General features: G+C 39.6%; 1 protein-coding gene across 1 annotated transcript in view; it reads left to right on the top strand.

The window, feature by feature from the left end:
• The window catches only part of LOC140194624 (sodium-dependent phosphate transport protein 2B-like), a 145,499-nt gene extending 128,044 nt beyond the window's left edge, over positions 1–17,455 (top strand). Inside the window, exons 9-15 of the mRNA XM_072251869.1 lie at positions 9,463–9,558; positions 11,942–12,062; positions 12,494–12,661; positions 13,674–13,790; positions 13,898–14,022; positions 15,387–16,408; positions 17,145–17,455. Of these exons, the coding sequence (XP_072107970.1) occupies positions 9,463–9,558; positions 11,942–12,062; positions 12,494–12,661; positions 13,674–13,790; positions 13,898–14,022; positions 15,387–15,959 (1,200 nt within the window). The 3' untranslated portion in view covers positions 15,960–16,408; positions 17,145–17,455. The remainder of the gene's footprint in view (positions 1–9,462; positions 9,559–11,941; positions 12,063–12,493; positions 12,662–13,673; positions 13,791–13,897; positions 14,023–15,386; positions 16,409–17,144) is intronic.
• Positions 17,456–18,728: the final 1,273 nt, after the last annotated feature.

Here is an 18,728-nt window from a genome sequence, read left to right as displayed (position 1 = left end):
TAGGGCCTTGGGCATTTTATTGTTCAGACTTTGCAGTGTGTTACTGAGAGGAGCTTGTGCAGATGTTAATACCATTTTTGGATAAGACTTTAAACTGACCTTTTATTAATACGTTTATATGGTCAATTTACAGAGCTGGATTGGTGACATACTTCCCATTTGAGGTTTTAAAGAAAGATGTGTAATCAGTGAAAACAAAAGGGACACTTTTTGATCTGCCTCATAGCACTGTGCTCATTAAATTGTTGGCCCAAAGGAACAGTGTGAACATGTTAAAAGTACACATATCAAAAGGTAGCTCTATGAGAAGTGCCTTGTTTATTGAAGGAGGAATAGAGGTTGCTGTGTATTTAACCCAGTGAAAGAAAATGTGTACTATATATTTTGGAGGTAAATGAAGAATATTTCTACATTGGTGAACATACTAAACATATTCCAGCGTCCTTTCTGAGCTACTAACTCTGAATTCTATTTCAAGTAGTCAGGATAGTTACACATCTTACATACTATGGAGGGAAGCTAAGAGTTATTACTTTTACACAGAAAGGAGCCATTTAAGTGAATGATCCATGTCAACTCTGAGAAGAAAAATCACCTCAGTCCCAATACCCCACCTCCTTCACCCCCTGTAGCCCGACAACTTTTTCCCTCTTGCATCTTCATTGATTCCTCTTTGTTCCCTGTTGCCACCTATTTACACCAAGGAATAATTCACGGAAGCCAATTATCGGCACATCTTTGGGATGTAGGAAATAAACTAAAGCCCCCAGCAGAAATCCACATAGGAACACGCAATGCAACAGACACAGGCAAAGGCAGGATCGATGCCAGCTCCCTGGAGTTGTGAACCAGCAGTCTGAATGCAAGCAGTTAGTGCTGTCTCACAGCGCCACTGAGCTGGGTGCGATCCTGACCTTGGGTACTATCGACAGAGTGTTTGCACATTCTCTCAGTTACTAGATGTCCCAAAACCCATGTCCCAAAAACATACTGTGTTTTACCCCTTACTGTAGAAAAATGGCAAAAAGAATCAAAGGGAAATGGGTGGGCATATGAGAAGGGGTAAGTTGCTGGTCTGAGGGAAAGAAGGAGGGGTCTGGATAATGGGACCAATGGAATCATTCTTTTGGCATGGACATGATAGGGCAAATAGTTTCTTTCTATGTTGCTCCCTGGAAGAAATACAAAGACCATTTGTTGCACAGTTGGGCTTTGTTCTTCCAGGATTTAATTATATCTTTTAAGCAGCACACATTTTTCAGCATTGTTGGTGTGTTTCCAACCACAATCAATTCACTGCTGCTATTACAGTTGTCCATACTGTAACAAGCAGAAAGCAAGTCCTGTTAACCTTCACTGTGAAATATGGAGTGCGGTCTTGTTTTTAAAAAAGTAGTTTTTCTTCTTTATCACTTGTCTACATTTTGAAAGAAATCTGTGGAGTTTATGGTGAAGAGTTCGATATAGTAGTTGTAATAGTTATTTTTTAAACAGTCCCAAAGCTTCTCTTTTCATAATGTACACTTCTCCCATTAGGCACACCTCAAAACCAATGCTAAACCTTGGGCCATCTCACCTTGTATTTTTTTTGTAGCTCCATGTTGAATCTTGCTTGCCAAAGGTCCTGACGAAGGATCTCGGCCTGAAACGTCGACTGTACCTCTTTCTAAAGATGCTGCCTGGCCTGCTGTGTTCACCAGCAACTTTTATGTGTGTTGCTTGAAATTCCAGCATCTGCAGATTTCCTCGTGTTTGCCAAAGGTCCTGTTGTTTATAGTAATGGGTATAGTAATGTGGTATAAATGCCATGGAAATTAGCTTTCCACAGCAGCAGCACAGTTCTTTATAAACACAAGTACTTTATAATATCAACTTAAACTAATATAAATTATACATACTTTACACAATGAAATAAACAAAATAAACATAACAACATTGATGTAAGTTGAGAGAAAGTAAAGAAATATAAAAAATGTTATAGTGTTCCAAATAGAAGGGTTGTGTGTGGTGGTAATAACATTCTGATGTGTGTCTGTTTCAATGCTAGGAGTATTGTGGGGAAGGCTGATGAGCTGAGGGCGTGAATTGACACATGGAATTACGACATTATAGCCATTAGTGATACTTGGCTACAGGAGGGGCAGGACTGGCAGCTTAATGTTCCAGGGTTTCAGACGTGATAGAGGCAGAGGAATGAAGGGTGGGGAGGGGGTTGGCATTGCTAGTCAGGGAAAATGTTACAGCAGAGTTCAGGCAGGACAGATTAGAGGGCTTGTCTACAGATGCCACATGGTTGGAGCTGAGAAACAGGAAAGGTATGACCACATTAATGGGGTTGTATTATAGACCACCCAATAGTCAGCGAGAATTGGAGGAGCAAATCTGCAGAGATATTGCATACAACTGCAGGAAACAGAGTTGTGATAGTGGGGGATTTTAATTTTCCCCATACTGTTTGAGATTCCCATACTGTTAGGGGTCTAGATGGGTTAGAGTTTGTAAAATGTGTTCAGGAAAGTTTTCAAAATCAATATATAGAGGTACCAACTAGAGAGGATGCAATATTAGATCTATTAGGAAATGACTTAGGACAGGTGACAAAAGTGTGTGTAGGGGAACACTTTGGTTCCAGTGATCATAACACCATTAGTTTCATCTTGATCATGGATAAAGATAGATCTGCTCCTAGGGTTGAGGTTCTGAACTGGAAGAAGGCCAAATTTGAAGAAATGAGAAAGGATCTAAAAAGCGTGGATGGGACAGGTTGTTCTCTAGCAAAGATGTGATTGGTAAGTGGAAGGCCTTCAAAGGAGAAATTTTGAGAGTGCAGAGTTTGTAAGTTCCTGTCAAGATTAAAGGCAAAGTGAATAAGAATAAGGAACCTTTGTTCTCAAGAGATATTGGAACTCTGATAAAGAAGAAGAGAGAGATGTATGACATGTATAGGAAACAGGGAGCAAATAAGGTGCTTGAGTATAAAAAGTGCAAAAAATACTTAAGAGAGAGATCAGGAGGGCTAAAAGAAGACATGAGTTTGCTTTGGAAGTCAAGGTGAAGGATAATCCAAAGAGATTCTACAGATATATTAAGAGCAAAAGGGTAGTAAGGGATAAAATTGGTCCTCTTGAAGCTCAGAGTGGTTGGCTATGTATAGAACCAAAAGAAATGGGGGAGATCTTAAATGGTTTTTTTGCATCTGTATTTACCAAGGAAACTGGCATGGAGTCAATGGAAATAAGGGAAACAAGTAGTGAGGTCATGGAACCTATACCGATTGAGGAGGAGGAGGAGCTTGCTATCTTGAGGTAAATCAGAGTAGATAAATCCCCAGGACCTGACAGGGTATTCCCTCGGACCTTGAAGGAGACTAGTGTTGAAATTGCAGGGGCCCTGGCAGATATATTTAAAATGTTGGTATCTACGGGTGAGGTGCTGGAGGATTGGAGGAAAGCTCATGTTGTTCTGTTGTTTAAAAAAGGCTCTAAAAGTAATCCGGGAAATTATAAGCTAGTAAATTTGACGTCGGTAGTAGGTAAATTATTGGAAGGAATACTGAGAGATAGGATCTACAAGTATTTGGATAGACAGGGACTTATTAGGGAGAGCCAACATGGGTTTGTGCATGGCAGGTCATGTTTAACCAATCTATTAGAGTTTTTTGAGGAGGTTACCGGGAAAGTGGATGAAGGGAAGGCAGTGGATGTTGTCCACATGGACTTCAGTAAGGCCTTTGACAAGGTCCAGCATGGGAGGTTAGTTTGGAAGATTCAGTCGCTAGGTATACATGGAAAGGTAGTAAATTGGATTAGACATTGACTCAATGGAAGAAGCCAGAGAGTGGTAGTGGAGGATTGCTTCTCTGAGTGGAGGCCTGTGACTAGTGGTGTGCCACAGGGATCACTGCTGGGTCCATTGTTATTTGTCATCTATATCCATGACCTGGATGATAATGTGGTAAATTGGATCAGCAAATTTGCTGATGATGCAAAGATTGGAGGTATAATGGATAGTGGCAGATGGAGTTTAATACAGACAAGTGTGAGGTATTGCACTTTGGAAGGACAAACCAAGGTAGAACACACAAGGTAAATGGTAGGGCACTGAGGAGTGCAGTAGAATAGAGGGATCTGGGAATACAGATACAAAATTCCCTAAAAGTGGTGTCACAGGTAGATAGGGTCATAAAGAGAGTTTTTGGTACATTGGCCTTTATAAATCAAAGTACTGAGTTTAAGAGTTGGAATGTTATGATGAGGTTGTATAAGGCACTGGTGAGGCCGAATTTGGAGTATTGTGCGCAGTTTTGGTCACCAAATTACAGGAAGGATATTAGTAAGGTTGAAAGAGTGCTGAGGAGGTTTACAAGGATGTTGCCGGGACTTGAGAAACTGAGTTACAGAGAAAGGTTGAATAGGTTAGGACTTTATTCCCTGGAGCGTAGAAGAATGAGGGGAGATTTGATAGAGGTATATAAAATTATGATGGGTATAGATAGAGTGAATGCAAGCAAGCTTTTTCCACTGAGGCTAGGGGAGAAAAAAAACAGAGGACATGGGTTAAGGTTAAAGGGGGAAAAGTTTAAAGGGAACAGTAGGGGGGGGCTTCTTCAGACAGAGAGTGGTGGGAGTGTGGAATGAGCTGCCAAGTGAAGTGGTAGGTGCGGGCTCACTTTTAACATTTAAGAAAAACTTGGACAGGTACATGGATGAGAGATGTATGGAGGGACATGGTCCAGGTGCAGGTCAGTGGGACTAGGCAGGAAAATGGTTTGGCACAGCCAGGAAGGGCCAAAAGGCCTTTTCTGTGCTGTAATGTTCTACGGGTCTATGGTCAGTAAAAGACCCTGACAGCAATGAGGAAGAAGCTGTTGTTGAATCTTATGTTTGGGTCTTCAGGCTCCTGCACCTCCTGCCCTTTGGCAACATTGAGAAAAGGGCATGGTCCAGATGATAGTGGCACTTAATGATGGATGTTGTCTTCCTGAGACATCACCTCTTCATCTTGGTGGGAGGAGGTGTAACCATGATGGAATTGGCAGAGTCCACTACTTTGTACTCATTTCTCCCTGTGCATCGGTGTTTCCATGCCAGGCTTTGATTTATACCTGTCAAAATGGTTTCCATTGTATACCTGTCGAAGTTTGTTAGAGTTTTTGATGATATAACAAATTGCTAAGAAAGTAGAGACTAATTCATGCCTTATTCTTGGTTACATCTTTGTGCTGGGTCCGGGATAGGTCCTCCAAGATGTTGACAGCCAGGAATTTGAAGTTGCTCATTCTTTCTATCAAAGACCTCTCAAGGAGGGGTATTCACCTGACTTCCCCTTCCTAATATCCACAAACAGTTCCTTGGTTTAGTCGACGTTGAATGTAAGGTTGTTGTAACAACACCGCTCAATCAGCTGACCTGTCTCACTCTTGCAAGCCTCCTTGTCACCATTTATGATTCTGTCATCAACAGTGGTGTCATCAGTGAATTTGTAGATGGCATTGGAGCTATACTTAGATTCACTGTCATGGATATAGAGAGAGGAGAGCAGGGTCTAAGCAAGCAGCCCTGAGGTACACCTGTGTTAATGATCAGTGAGGAAATTGGTGTTTCTTTTTTCACTACTCCAGAATCAGAATCAGGTTTAATATCACTGGCATCTGTCGTGAAATTTATTGTTTTGCGGGAGCAGAACATTGCAAAGTGTAATAATAGAAACCATAAATTACAATAAAAGGTATATATAAAAAAGAAAATTAAATAAGTAGTGTAAAAAGAGAGGAAAAAATACTGAACACGAGGAATTCTGCAGATGCTGGAAATTCAAGCAACACACATCAAAGTTGCTGGTGAACGCAGCAGGCCAGGCAGCATCTCTAGGAAGAGGTACAGTTGATGTTTCAGGCCGAGACCCTTCGTCAGGACTAACTGAAGGAAGAGTTAGTAAGAGATTTGAAAGTGGGGGGGGGGGTAAGGAGAGATCCAAAATGGTAGGAGAAGACAGGAGGGGGAGGGATGGAGCCAAGAGCTGGACAGGTGATTGGCAAAGAGGATATAAGAGGATCAGGGGACAGGAGGCCCGGGGAGAAGGAAAAGAGGGAGGGGGGAAAGACCCAGAGGTTGGGCAAGGGGTATAGTCTGAGGGACAGAGGGAGAAAAAGGACAGTGAGAGAAAGAATGTGTGTATATAAATAAATAACGGATGGGGTACGAGGGGGAGGTGGAGGCATTAGCAGAAGTTAGAGAAGTCAATGTTCATGCCATCAGGTTGGAGGCTACCCAGAGGGAATATAAGGTGTTGTTCCTCCAACCTGAGTGTGGCTTTATCTTTACAGTAGAGGAGGCCGTGGATAGACATGTCAGAATGGGAATGGGATGTGGAATTGAAATGTGTGACTGGGAGATCCTGCTTTCTCTGGCGGACAGAGCGTAGGTGTTCAGCAAAACAATCTCCCAGTCTGCGTCGGGTCTCGCCAATATATAGAAGGCCACATCGGGAGCACCGGACGCAGTATATCACCCCAGCCGACTCAAAGGTGAAGTGTCACCTCACCTGGAAGGACTGTCTGGGGCCCTGAATGGTGGTAAGGGAGGAAGTGTAAGGGTATGTGTAGCACTTGTTCCGCTTACAAGGATAAGTGCCAGGAGGGAGATCAGTGGGGAGGGATGGGGGGGACGAATGGACAAGGGAGTCGCGTAGGGAGCAATCCCTGCAGAAAGCAGAGGGGGGGGAAGGGAAGGATGTGCTTAGTGGTGGGATCCCGTTGGTGATGGCAGAAGTTACTGAGAATAATATGTTGGACCTGGAGGCTAGTGGGGTGGTAAGGTGAGGACCAGGGGAACCCTATTCCTAGTGGGGTGACAGGAGGATGGAGTGAGAGCAGATGCCACACATTTTAATTCCACATCCCATTCCCATTCTGATATGTCTATCCACGGCCTCCTCTACTGTAAAGATGAAGCCACACTCAGGTTGGAGGAACAACACCTTATATTCCGTCTGGGTAGCCTCCAACCTGATGGCATGAACATCGACTTCTCTAACTTCTGCTAATGCCCCACCTCCCGCTCGTACCCCATCCGTTATTTATTTTTATACACACATTCTTTCTCTTTCTCTCCTTTTTCTCCCTCTGTCCCTCAGACTATACCCCTTGCCCATCCTCTGGGTTTTTTCCTCCCTCCCCCTTTTCCTTCTCCCTGGGCCTCCTGTCCCACGATCCTCTCATATCCCTTTTGCCAATCACCTGTCCAGCTCTTGGCTCCATCCCTCCCCCTCCTGTCTTCTCCTATCATTTCGGATCTCCCCCTCCCCCTCCCACTTTCAAATCTCTTACTAGCTCTTCCTTCAGTTAGTCCTGACGAAGGGTCTCGGTCCGAAACGTCGACTGAACCTCTTCCTAGAGATGCTGCCTGGCCTGCTGCGTTCACCAGAAAAAATACTGAGGTAGTGTCCATGAGCTCATTGTTCATTCAGAAATCTGATGGCAGAGGGGAAGAAGTTGTTCCTGAAATATTGACTGCATGTCTTCAGGCTCCTGTATCTCTTGCCTGATGGTAGTAATGAGAGGAGGGCATGTTCTAGGTGATGGGAATCCTTAATGATGGATACTGGTGTTTTTGAGGCATCATCTGTACTGGATGCTGTGGAGGATGGAGCTGGCAGAGATCTCTCCTGCTCCTGTGCAGTGGCTCCTCCGTACCGGATAGTGATGCAACCAGTTCGAATATTTTCCACGGTGCATCTGTAGAAATTGGCCAGTTCCTTGGTGACATCCCAATTCTCCTCAGGCTCCTAATGAAATATAGCTCCTGTCATGCCTTCTTTGTAATTGCAAAAGTTGTTTGGCCCAGGATAGATCCTCAGAGATGCTGACACCCAGGAACTTGAAACTGCTCACCCTTTCCACTTCGGATTCCCCATTGAGGACTGATGTTTGTTCCCTTCCTGAAGTCCACAATCAATTCCTTGGTCTTACTGATGTTGAGTGCAAGGTTATTGCTGTGACACCACTCAACCAGTTGCTCTAAATCACACCTGTATGCCTCCTCTTCACCATCTGAAATTCTGCTAACTATAATTGTGTTGTCGCCCAATTTATAGATGGCATTTGAGTTGTGCTTAGCCACACAATTGTAGGTGTAGAGAGAGTAGAGCAATGGGCTAAGCACGTATCCTGGAGCTACGCCAGAGTTGATTGTCAGCAAGGAGGTGTTATTTCTGATCTGCAGAGAATGTGGTCTCCCAGTGATGACATCAAGGATCCTGTCGCAGAGAGAGGTACAGAAGCCCAGGTTTTGGAGCTTGTTGATGAGAACTGAGGGTACAATTGTGTGGAATGTTGAACCATAATCAGTAAACAGCTCCCTGACGTAGGTATTGCTGTCGTTTTGGTGATCCAAGTCAAGTGGAGAACCAGTGAGTTTGCATCCACTGTAAACCTATTGTGGCAATATGCAGATAGCAGCAGATTCAGATCTTTATTCAGGCAATGAGTTGATTCTAGCCATGACCAACCTCTCAAAGCATTACGTCACAGTAGATATGAGTGCAACTGGGACAGCTCACCCTGCTCTTCTTGGGCACTGGTATGATTGTCGCCCTTTTGACATAGGTGGGAACCTTCGACTATGGCAGTGAGCGATTTAAGGTGTCCTCCAACGCTCCTGCTAGTTGATTAGCGCGCGATTTCAGAGCTCTACTAAGTACACCATCAGGGCCTCATGCCTTACAAGGGTCCACCCTCTTGAAAAATGCTCTGACATCAGCCTCCAAGACTGTGATCACAGGGTCACGAGATGCCACAGGGATTTGCACAGGAGTAATTTTATTCTCCCTCTTCAGTGTGTGCATAAAGGGCATTGAGCCCATCTGGGAGTGAAGCATTACAGTAATTCATGATGTTACAGTAGGTGTCACTTTGTAAGAAGTAATGGCCTGCATACCCTTCCAGAGCTGATGTGCATCCAATTCCATCTCTAACCTCAGTCTGAATAATCTTTACGTCCAAAAGAAACCGGTGGTGATTTTGGGAACAGAAGGTCAAATTGCTCATGGTATTTTAAATTCATAGGAACTGGAAACAAATGCTGATAAAAAATAGGAACTGGAGACAAATGCTGATATTGGTAAAAGTCAGCACAAACCTGTTGGATCTCAGTCAAAGCTCAAACACTTTAATAGTGATTAATGGGACTAAACCTTATATCCCTAACCTATCTGACTCCTGTCCTAGACCAATAAAAATAACTCTTAACTACCTTCACAAGCATTCCACCTATATTAAAAAACTGCGAAAATACGCAAGGAAATCTGCAGATGAGCAATAAGTAATATCCTTGCCCATAAGCCCTGTTCCTCAAGTATATTTTTTTCTTTAAAGTCATTAATTCCATATTCAGTAGCAAACAAAAATCAATGTTTGGGTATTTTTTGATTCCTCAAAGTTATAAAGTCATTATGTCATTTCAGCTGGACAAATCTGTAATAAGTGATATTGCAACGGGAGATCCAGCAGCAGCAAACAAAAGTCTCATCAAAGAATGGTGCAAGACCACAACTAAGCTGGCAAGTGAACATGAAATATAGTTAATCTTGTGCATAATACAATGAGAAACCAACTGTGATTATGAGTATTATCAGGCTGGTACAATGACAGCTTGTATAAGCAATTTCACAAAAATTAGTACAATATTATTGAGTAATAGCAAAGTGGTACAAGCAAATTATAAAAGTAGTTTAAAAGTTTTCATTTTTGTTAACTTGGTCCAGAATTAGTGGAATCTCTGTGTAAAACATAGAAACATAGAAAACCTACAGCACAATACAGTCCCTTCGGCCCACAATGCTGTGCCAGACATACTTACTTTAGAAATTACCCATAGCCCTCTATTTTTCTAAGCTCCATGTACCTATCCAGGAATCTCTTGAAAGACCCTATTGCATCAGTCTCCACCACCATCGCTGGCAGCCCATTCCACGCACTCACCACTCTCTGCATAAAAAAACTTAACCCTGACATCTCCTCTGTACTTACTTACAAGCACCTTAAAACTGTGCCCTCTCATGATAGCCATTTCAGCCCTGGGAAAAAGCCTTTGACCATCCACATGATCTCTCATCATCTTATACACCTCTATCAGGTCACTTCTCATCCTCCACCGCTCCAAGGAGAAAAGGCCAAGTTCACTCAACCTATTCTCATAAGGCGCGCTCCCCAATCCAGGCAACTTCCTTGTAAGTCTCCTCTGCACCCTTTCTATGGTTTCCACATCCTTCCTGTAGTGAGGTGACCAGAACTGAGCACAGTACTCCAAATGGGGTCTGTCCAGGGTGCTATATAGCTGCAACATTACCTCTCGGCTCTTAACCTCAATCTCGTGATTGATGAAGGCCAATGCACCGTATGCCTTTTTAACCACAGAGTTAACCTGCGCAGCAACTTTGACTGTCCTATGGACTCAGACCCCAAGATCCCTCTGATCCTCCAAGCTGCCAAGAGTCTCACCATTAATACTATATTAATGGTGTCATATCATAATCATGATCATATTATGACCATATTAATCATATTATGCCTCTCCAAATGTTCATAAATAGTGCCTCTCAGGATCTTCTCCATCACCTTCCCAACCACTGAAGTAAGACTCACTGGTCTATAATTTCCTGGGCTATCTCTACTCCCTTTCTTGAATAAGCAAACAATATCAGCAACCCTCCAATCCTCCAGAACCTCTCCCGTCCCCATTGATGATGCAAAGATCATTGCCAGAGGCACAGCAATCTCCACCCTCGCCTCCCACAGTACCCTGGGGTACATCTCGTCCAGTCCCAGAGACTTATCTAACTTGATGCTTTCCAAAAGTTCTAGCACATCCTCTTTCTTAATGTCTATATGCTCAAGCTTTTCAATCCACTGTAAGTCATCCCTACAATCACCAAGATCCTTTACCGTAGTGAATACTGAAGCAAAGTATTCATTAAGTACCTCTTCTATCTCCTCTGGTTCCATACACACTTTTCCACTGTCACACTTGCTTAGTCCAGAAAAGGAATTTTGAGTCAAGCTCCTTTCTCTGATTTTTTTTTTTGGGTAAAATATTCTGCCAGGAGAATGGTCTTATGCAATAGGATAGAGATAGCTCTTTTTGATTTTTTTTATATAAGTTCAAGCTAATGTTTGGAACACAATAAAAGCAGCTAAAGATATAAGTTAGTGTATACTGTTAAGGTTACAAGAACAGGACCAGGACTATATTGATAAGCTCCTTGAGTCTGCTCCAACATTTAGTATGATCATGACTGATCCAACTTATCTCAGGTTCACTTTCTTGCCTTTGACTCTAAAAGTGTTGATTCCCAATCTATCCCAGTTTTGAATAAATTTAATTATTTATCCTCCACAGTGTGCTTACTCAAAAGCTCATTAACCTTCAACAGAAGAAATTCATCCTTATTTCAGTGGTAAATGAGCCCTGAGGCAATGACCTCAGGCTCTAGACTCTCCCACAAGGAGAAGCATCCTTCCAGTATTAAATATGTGATGTAACTAACAAAAGTTCTGCAGTAGTGATGATTAAGAATGGTCAAAATGTCGAAAGAAAGCAGCTGATGGAAAAAAATACAGGTTATAAGCTGTGAGCAGGAAGGTACGGAAGGAAATAATATACCCGCAGTGAAATCCTGAGCAAAACGCTTGAGAAAGAAATAAAAACTATTGCTGTCTATAAAGGAATGATAAAGCACAAAGAAAATAAAAGATTGTTCTTGTGGAAAACTGGCAATAAGTATCAGGTTCATGATAGGATACAGAACAAAATATCTTGCAAGACTTAATAGTTAAGTAGAATTAGGCACTGCTGATGTAGTTGAGTTGAGCTGCTGACAACATTAGCTTGTAAAAAGAGGTTACTGATTACTGAAATGATTACTGAATGTTTCTTGCTCACAGGTTGAAAAAAATGTGACTGTCCCCAGTACATTCAATTGCACGTCATTTGAATTGTGCTGGAGTGATGGCAATAAAATCTGGACTCTGAAAAATATATCAGAAACAATAAATATTGAAAAATGTAAGTATAATTTAATAAACCTAATGCACATTGGCAGTTTCAAAATGAAGAGGCTTCAATAAAGTTTGTGTAAATAAACATCTGGTATAGTATAGGATACTGGATTAGATATGATTAGGTTGAACTACTTCAAGACACTCTTTAAAAACTGTTTAGCTTATATCTCCTCCTTCAGCTGTGGGTAAATTTTCAGCGTGTCAATTCTTAAGCAATTAATCACCTTGTAACGTTTTTTTATTTCATTCACTACAAATGAAAAACTCAATCCATCCACATGCCTTATTTAGAAAATACAACGTGGTTTCAAATTATGGATGCCATACTCTGTTATAAAGTATTAATCCTTAACATAGAGACATTTAGAAGCGTTTCAGAATATTAATGTGACAATTAATTGATACGTTGTTTCTGGTTTACTTTTTAAATTTTAGGCCAGCATCTATTTGTGAATACAACCATTTCGAATTTAGGAGTTGGTCTGATCCTTCTTGCAGGCTCTTTGTTAATCCTGTGCAGCTGCTTAATACTTATTGTCAAGCTTCTCAATTCCATGTTAAAAGGACAGGTTGCTACAGTTATCAAAAAAATTATTAATACAGGTAAATAGAACAAGAAGATATGGGATAAATCTATATTTTTCTACCTTTCTTCACTTCCATGCCATGTAGTTTAAGATTACATTTTGCTTCTTTCACTTAGTGGTTTTCTAGGTCTAGCATGGCTGAAATTATTAATAATTTGTTATATTTTACTAATAATTGTTTTATTTTAGTGATTTTTAGACAATGTTCAACTTGAAGCATTGCTGGGCATTCTGGGTATTTGTAAACAATGGCATTGTTTTTTTTGAACATCAAAATATATCTCAAAATAGAAATTTATATAAAATTCCATTTGATTTTATGGCAATTTTTAACCTTTTGGTTTGGGAACAACATGATGGAGTGAGTTCCTGCAAGTTAAAAATTATGGGTGGCTTTAGTCAGTGAAATCAATCAAATTAAGAGAGTGAAATCTTTGCATATTCTATACAAGACAAAAAATAACTTTAAATTACTGTTAAAGCAAATTGTTTGAAGCTATCTTAATTGTTCTGGTGATTTTATTTTGATGCATACACATGTTGTAACATTCTAATTAAAAGCCAAGTTAACCAGAGATGCTTGGGTATTATAATATTTCCATGCAAATTTTGGATATATTGATTCATTTTTATAAAATACAAATTCTTTTTAAAAACCTGTTCTAAGAAATTATGCAATAAATAGGAAAGTTAAGGCCAATGCATGACTTCCATAGTAAAATATAATTTTAATATTAATAAATGATTTTTTACAAAACTGTACAGATTAAGAGCAAGGACAATTTCAGTGCAGTGGAAGGTTACCCCTATTTACACTGATGTAATTTAATTGTTATCTTTCAAATCTCACATTTAGTTATTTGAATATACTTAGTACGTTTATAAAATTCAATCTACATGTCAATGTCCAAAATGCATGCAATATTCTCAAAGGATGATATTCTAGTTACTTTTCAGTAATTTACATGTGGGTTTATATGATAGGCAAAAAGAACACTTGTTCATTTAAATTCTAATTTTTTTTGCAGATTTCAGATATCCATTTGGCTGGGTAACAGGATATATAGCCATTGCTGTTGGTGCAGGAATGACTTTCGTTGTTCAAAGCAGTTCTATTTTTACCTCTGCTCTTACTCCATTAGTTGGTAAGTTTAGGAGGAAAATGTTATTTTTGGTAAAATAGAGAAGTAGTAATCAAATATTTTAACTTTTTGTGTTTTAACTATCATTTTTGTTTTTATCCTCCTGACAGGAATTGGTGTGATTAGTATTGAGCGAGTCTATCCTCTTACACTGGGTTCCAATATTGGTACTACCACAACTGCTATTATAGCAGCTCTTGCCAGTCCGGGAGAAACATTAGCTAACTCTTTACAGGTGAGCTACAGACAGACCAGTCAATTTTGGTACTTGTTATTTTACATACTATGCAGTCTCTCAGTTTTTAGGATGGCATTCCAGGGGACTGAATTAATAATCAAAGAACACAAACTTCACTTAAACATCTTTTCCAAATATGGCACCTAACAGCAATCAACAATTCTAGATTAAATCCAATCTTTTGTTCAAGTGTCTATTTTTTCATAGGTGAATACGGTTTATTAATGTTGCAAAAGTACTTGGGGGGAAAAGTTTGTTTTTGTTTCATGTAGCCAGTTGTTATGATTCTGAGATGTGTGTGTGATTTATCAGGGATTATCAATCCTTTGCTTGTCCAGAATTTAACATACAACATAGAACACAACAGTACAACACAGGAACAGGCACTTCAGCCCATGAAGTAGAACCAAACTGATTAAGTTAATGATGCCTAATTAAACTAATCCCTTTTGCCCACATCGTCTGCATCCTTCCATTTTCTACATATCCATGTGCTGATATATGAGCCTCTTAATTGCCCTTATCATACCTATGTCCACCACCAACCCCAGCAGCATATTCCAGGTACCCACCAATCTCTCTCATAATATATTTTTAAAACTTGCTCTGCACATCTCCTTTGAACTTTGGAACTCCCTCCTCGCCACAAGTGCATGCTGTCTAGTATTGGACATTTTGACCATTGGATATCGCCTCTCTTAATTTTATAAATTTTATGTTAACTTCTTATTTTACTCAGATTGATTGGCTGCAGAGTGACCTATCACAACAGTTGTGGCTAATTACCCTATCCCTGAGTTGCCAAAGTCAACTGCAGCAGACCCAGATGCCACTTACCCCAAATTAGCTAAATTATGAATGACTTTGATTGAAATTTAAAGGATAACTGTTTGTCAGGAGAGTTAATAACCACATTTGAGATTTGTTGCCAAAGTACTTGGGGAAAATTATTATTTTTGTTTCATGTAGCTGGTTGTTGTGATCGGAACTTTTTGAAATGGTGGTGGAAGCAGATTAAAGACTGCCAAATTACTTTAGCAGGAGAAATTTAAATTTGCAACTTTGTGGTAAGACCAAGAAAATAGAAGTGGGATTGATAAAATAGCTTCTTCAAGGAAGCCATCCTTGTTGCTTTTAAATTAAATTTCAATAGATGCAGTCTGACCTGCTGAGTTCCTCCAGCATTTTGTGTGTGCTGCTGTGGATTTCCAGCATCTACATAATCTCTTGTGTTTATTCAAATGCATCTAATCATTAACAGCTCTAACATCAATAAAAGTATATACTAAATATTCAATTACAGATTTTTAATGTTGAAAAATCGATTTTAACTATATTTTAAATATTTTTTATTTTTATAGATTGCTTTGTGTCATTTCTTTTATAATATCTCTGGAATCATCATTTGGTATCCCATACCATTCATGCGCCTGCCCATTCGTCTATCCAAAGCACTGGGAACATATACCTCCAGATTCAGGTGGTTTGCAGTTATCTATTTGATTCTGTGCTTCCTGCTGCTCCCTCTGATTGTATTTGGACTGTCAGTTGCTGGTTGGCAGGTTCTGACTGGAGTAGGTGTTCCTGTTTTAGTGTTTATAATCATTATAGTTATTATCAATATTATGCAAAGGAAATGCCCAAGATACCTGCCAAAGGTGTTACAAACATGGGACTTTCTACCAATCTGGATGCATTCCTTGACACCATGGGACAGAATTGTACAGCGTGCTTGGAGATGTTGTTCTACTCGGTGTTGTGATCAGTGTGGATGCTGTAAGAAGAATGATGAGGAAAGCCTTGACCGAATAGAAAAGCAAACCAAATCTTTTGAGGTTTATGAAAATTCAGTAAATTTAGAGAACGAGAAACAAGATATTAAGACATCCCTACCTGTAGAAAATGAAACAAAAGTTAATTCAACAGCTATGTAGCAACTGAACCACTGAATCACTTAAATGCGCCTTTGCAAAGTGGTGCATTTTTTAGAAGATTTATCCAATATGAGTTCCTGTCACTTCTGGTATTCTGAATGGTTAGTGCTATTAACAATATTTCTGGTAGAAGTGATTCTTTCACCAATTCACATTGTCTTGTATTCAATCATTGCCGTAAGTGCAAACCTTCATTATAGCATATATGAACAAATGTGTAAATTGGTGTTCGAATTTCAATGTGTAGCTTTAAAAAGGTACAACTTCTTTACCCCAGGTGCTACTTGAAAAGCGTTGACAGAAATGTTCACAGTTTTTTTTTTCTGTGCTTCCTTGTTGATTTGTATTTAGTGGAAGATTTGTAATTTCATGGTGCCAAAGAATTCTCCCCCATTTGTGGAAAATAATTTCAAAATACACTTATCCGGATTAAATACAAGTTCCAAAAGGTAAGGGATGGTGGGGGGGGGGGGGGAGGGAGGCAGAACCTTCAATATTTTTCGACTGATTGAAAGAAATAGTTGTTAAGGAACAGTGAGCACTCATGTTGGTCTTCAAATGCTACTGAGGTAAAATTGTGCTTTTATCTCTCATTGTAAATGTCACTGGTTCTGCCCAATTTTGGCACATTTGGTTTTCTTCGCTTCAGTGGAAGTGAATGTGTAGTTGTTGAGTAGAATGAGAGGCAGACACACTAGCAACCAGAGGTGGATTTCTGCCCCACAGAGTCATTCAGTCTCAAGATTGGGGTTCCAGATATAAATTACTGAAGGTCAAGTTCAAATTATTTATGGTACATCAATTCTGTTGGATGGCGTTATAATTATCATTCTTGCTTGTGGAGTTCTCAATGAATTGTTTTATTCACTTCCAAGTTTTGACAAGTTGAATTAGATCAAGGCAATGAAAAAATATGTTATCAGTTTGAAACTCTTCCATCACATGTCCAACTAGTGATTTCACTTTTGGGGATTCAATATGGTACTGGAAGCTACAAAGTTGAATCAGAATATCACTAATATGCCACTTCCTAGATATTTTGAAGTGGTGATGAATAAGGGGCATTCAAACAAGGCAGCATGAAGTTTTTGGCAGAATGCGAAATTCCCAGCTGGATTTCAGTTGTATTTCCAACCTTGGCTAGGAAATATTGCTACCAACTGAACTTCTGGATTTTTTCAACAGAGATAAATGCAGGTCTGTGGAATAATTCATCTCTGAGCCAAGCAATGATTGGCAGGATCATTCCTAAGAGATGGAAGCTCAGCCCATGACAGCCAAGGGAAGTGTGGTATTTATTAATGGTAGCAGAACTGGCAGTGAGAAGTCTAAGGAAAGTGAAATAATGCATAAAAAATGGACTCCCCTAAATTGTAAATTTGTCAGGAGACATTAAAGAGGCTTATAAATACTCTTTTATTATTTTTTATAAAAAATATATAAGTTATGTATTGAATGAGTAGTTTCCTAAACGTGCACTAACGTGTTAGTTTGAATAATGGATGTTTGTGTATATATTGTTACTTATTTTTCTATTGTATTGTAGATTTTAAACAGCATCTAATGTGTGATTTAAAATATACATTAAGTACATTACCAAAATAAATTGTTCTTGTGATTTTTTTTTAACTACCTTGCTTTCACTTGTGGAAATGCCACCATTTCTCTGTGTCAGCACCAGTACGTTTTCAGTCCTTCACATGGATTTACTGACTGAGCTATGCTGGCTGGACTTTGTTGCCGGATGTCCTCAGGTTCCCCAGCATTTACACTTAGCAATCTGTCTTTGGGCCCTTCATTACCGAGGATTTCAATGAGGAGTGTAGGGCTATGGGGAAAAAAGTGAAGAACAAGGCCTGTTCCCTTTATAAATTATTTGTGTTTTTTTTAAAGTTGATCTTTTTTATAAATGATTTAATTACTCGTAGTATTTTAAAAGTATTATTTAATTTCTATTTTTTCATGTTTCTGACTAGCACAAAGTTATGTAGTTCTTTGTAATAATTACTACATGTAAATGTTCATGAATTCAAAACTTACCATATCCTTGCACCCAAAGATGCAGATTGAAGCTTAGAGCCTTCTTTGCTGAGGAGATTTGTGGGCAGGGATATTTTTGTTTAAGCTCAGCCGTTTTATCCAGTTGCACCACTTTTAAGTATTCTATATGACCAAATAAAATGCATTGGTTGAGCTAAGTACAGGTAAGTGGTGGCTACAAGTCCATCATAGTAACAAACTACTTAGTTGCAGGAATTATTTATTATTTACTTAGAGATACAGCATGGTAATAGGCTCTTGTGACACAATGAGAAGGCACCACCCAATTACAACCATGTGACCAAACAACCAACCAACTCATACATCTTTGGAACGTGGGAGGAAACTGGAGCACCCGGAGGAAACCCACACAGTCACAGGGTGAACGTACAAACTCCTTACAGATAGTGATGGGATTGAACCCAGGTCATTAGTGTAAATCTAATCACTACGCTATTGTGCTGATCCAAACCAATACTCAGAGGTTTGAAACTTTAACCAGGTTCTCATAGGTCCAGGATGCAAAAATGTGCATTTTAAAAAGTTTTTAGAATTCCAATGAATTTTTTTTCTCAATTTATTTATTAGTCTACACAAATGCCTCAGTGACCAATTATGACTGATTGATTTCGTTAAAGTCTGCATGAGCTTTGGATTTGCAACAGAAGCTTTGAACCCATTGATGACTAAATAAGCTTATTCATTCATAAATTAAGTCATTAACCTGTA

This window comes from Mobula birostris, chromosome 3, assembly GCF_030028105.1.
Source record: "Mobula birostris isolate sMobBir1 chromosome 3, sMobBir1.hap1, whole genome shotgun sequence".
NCBI classification, from domain to species: Eukaryota; Metazoa; Chordata; class Chondrichthyes; order Myliobatiformes; family Myliobatidae; genus Mobula; species Mobula birostris.
This window is presented reverse-complemented; position numbering and strand designations above follow the sequence as displayed.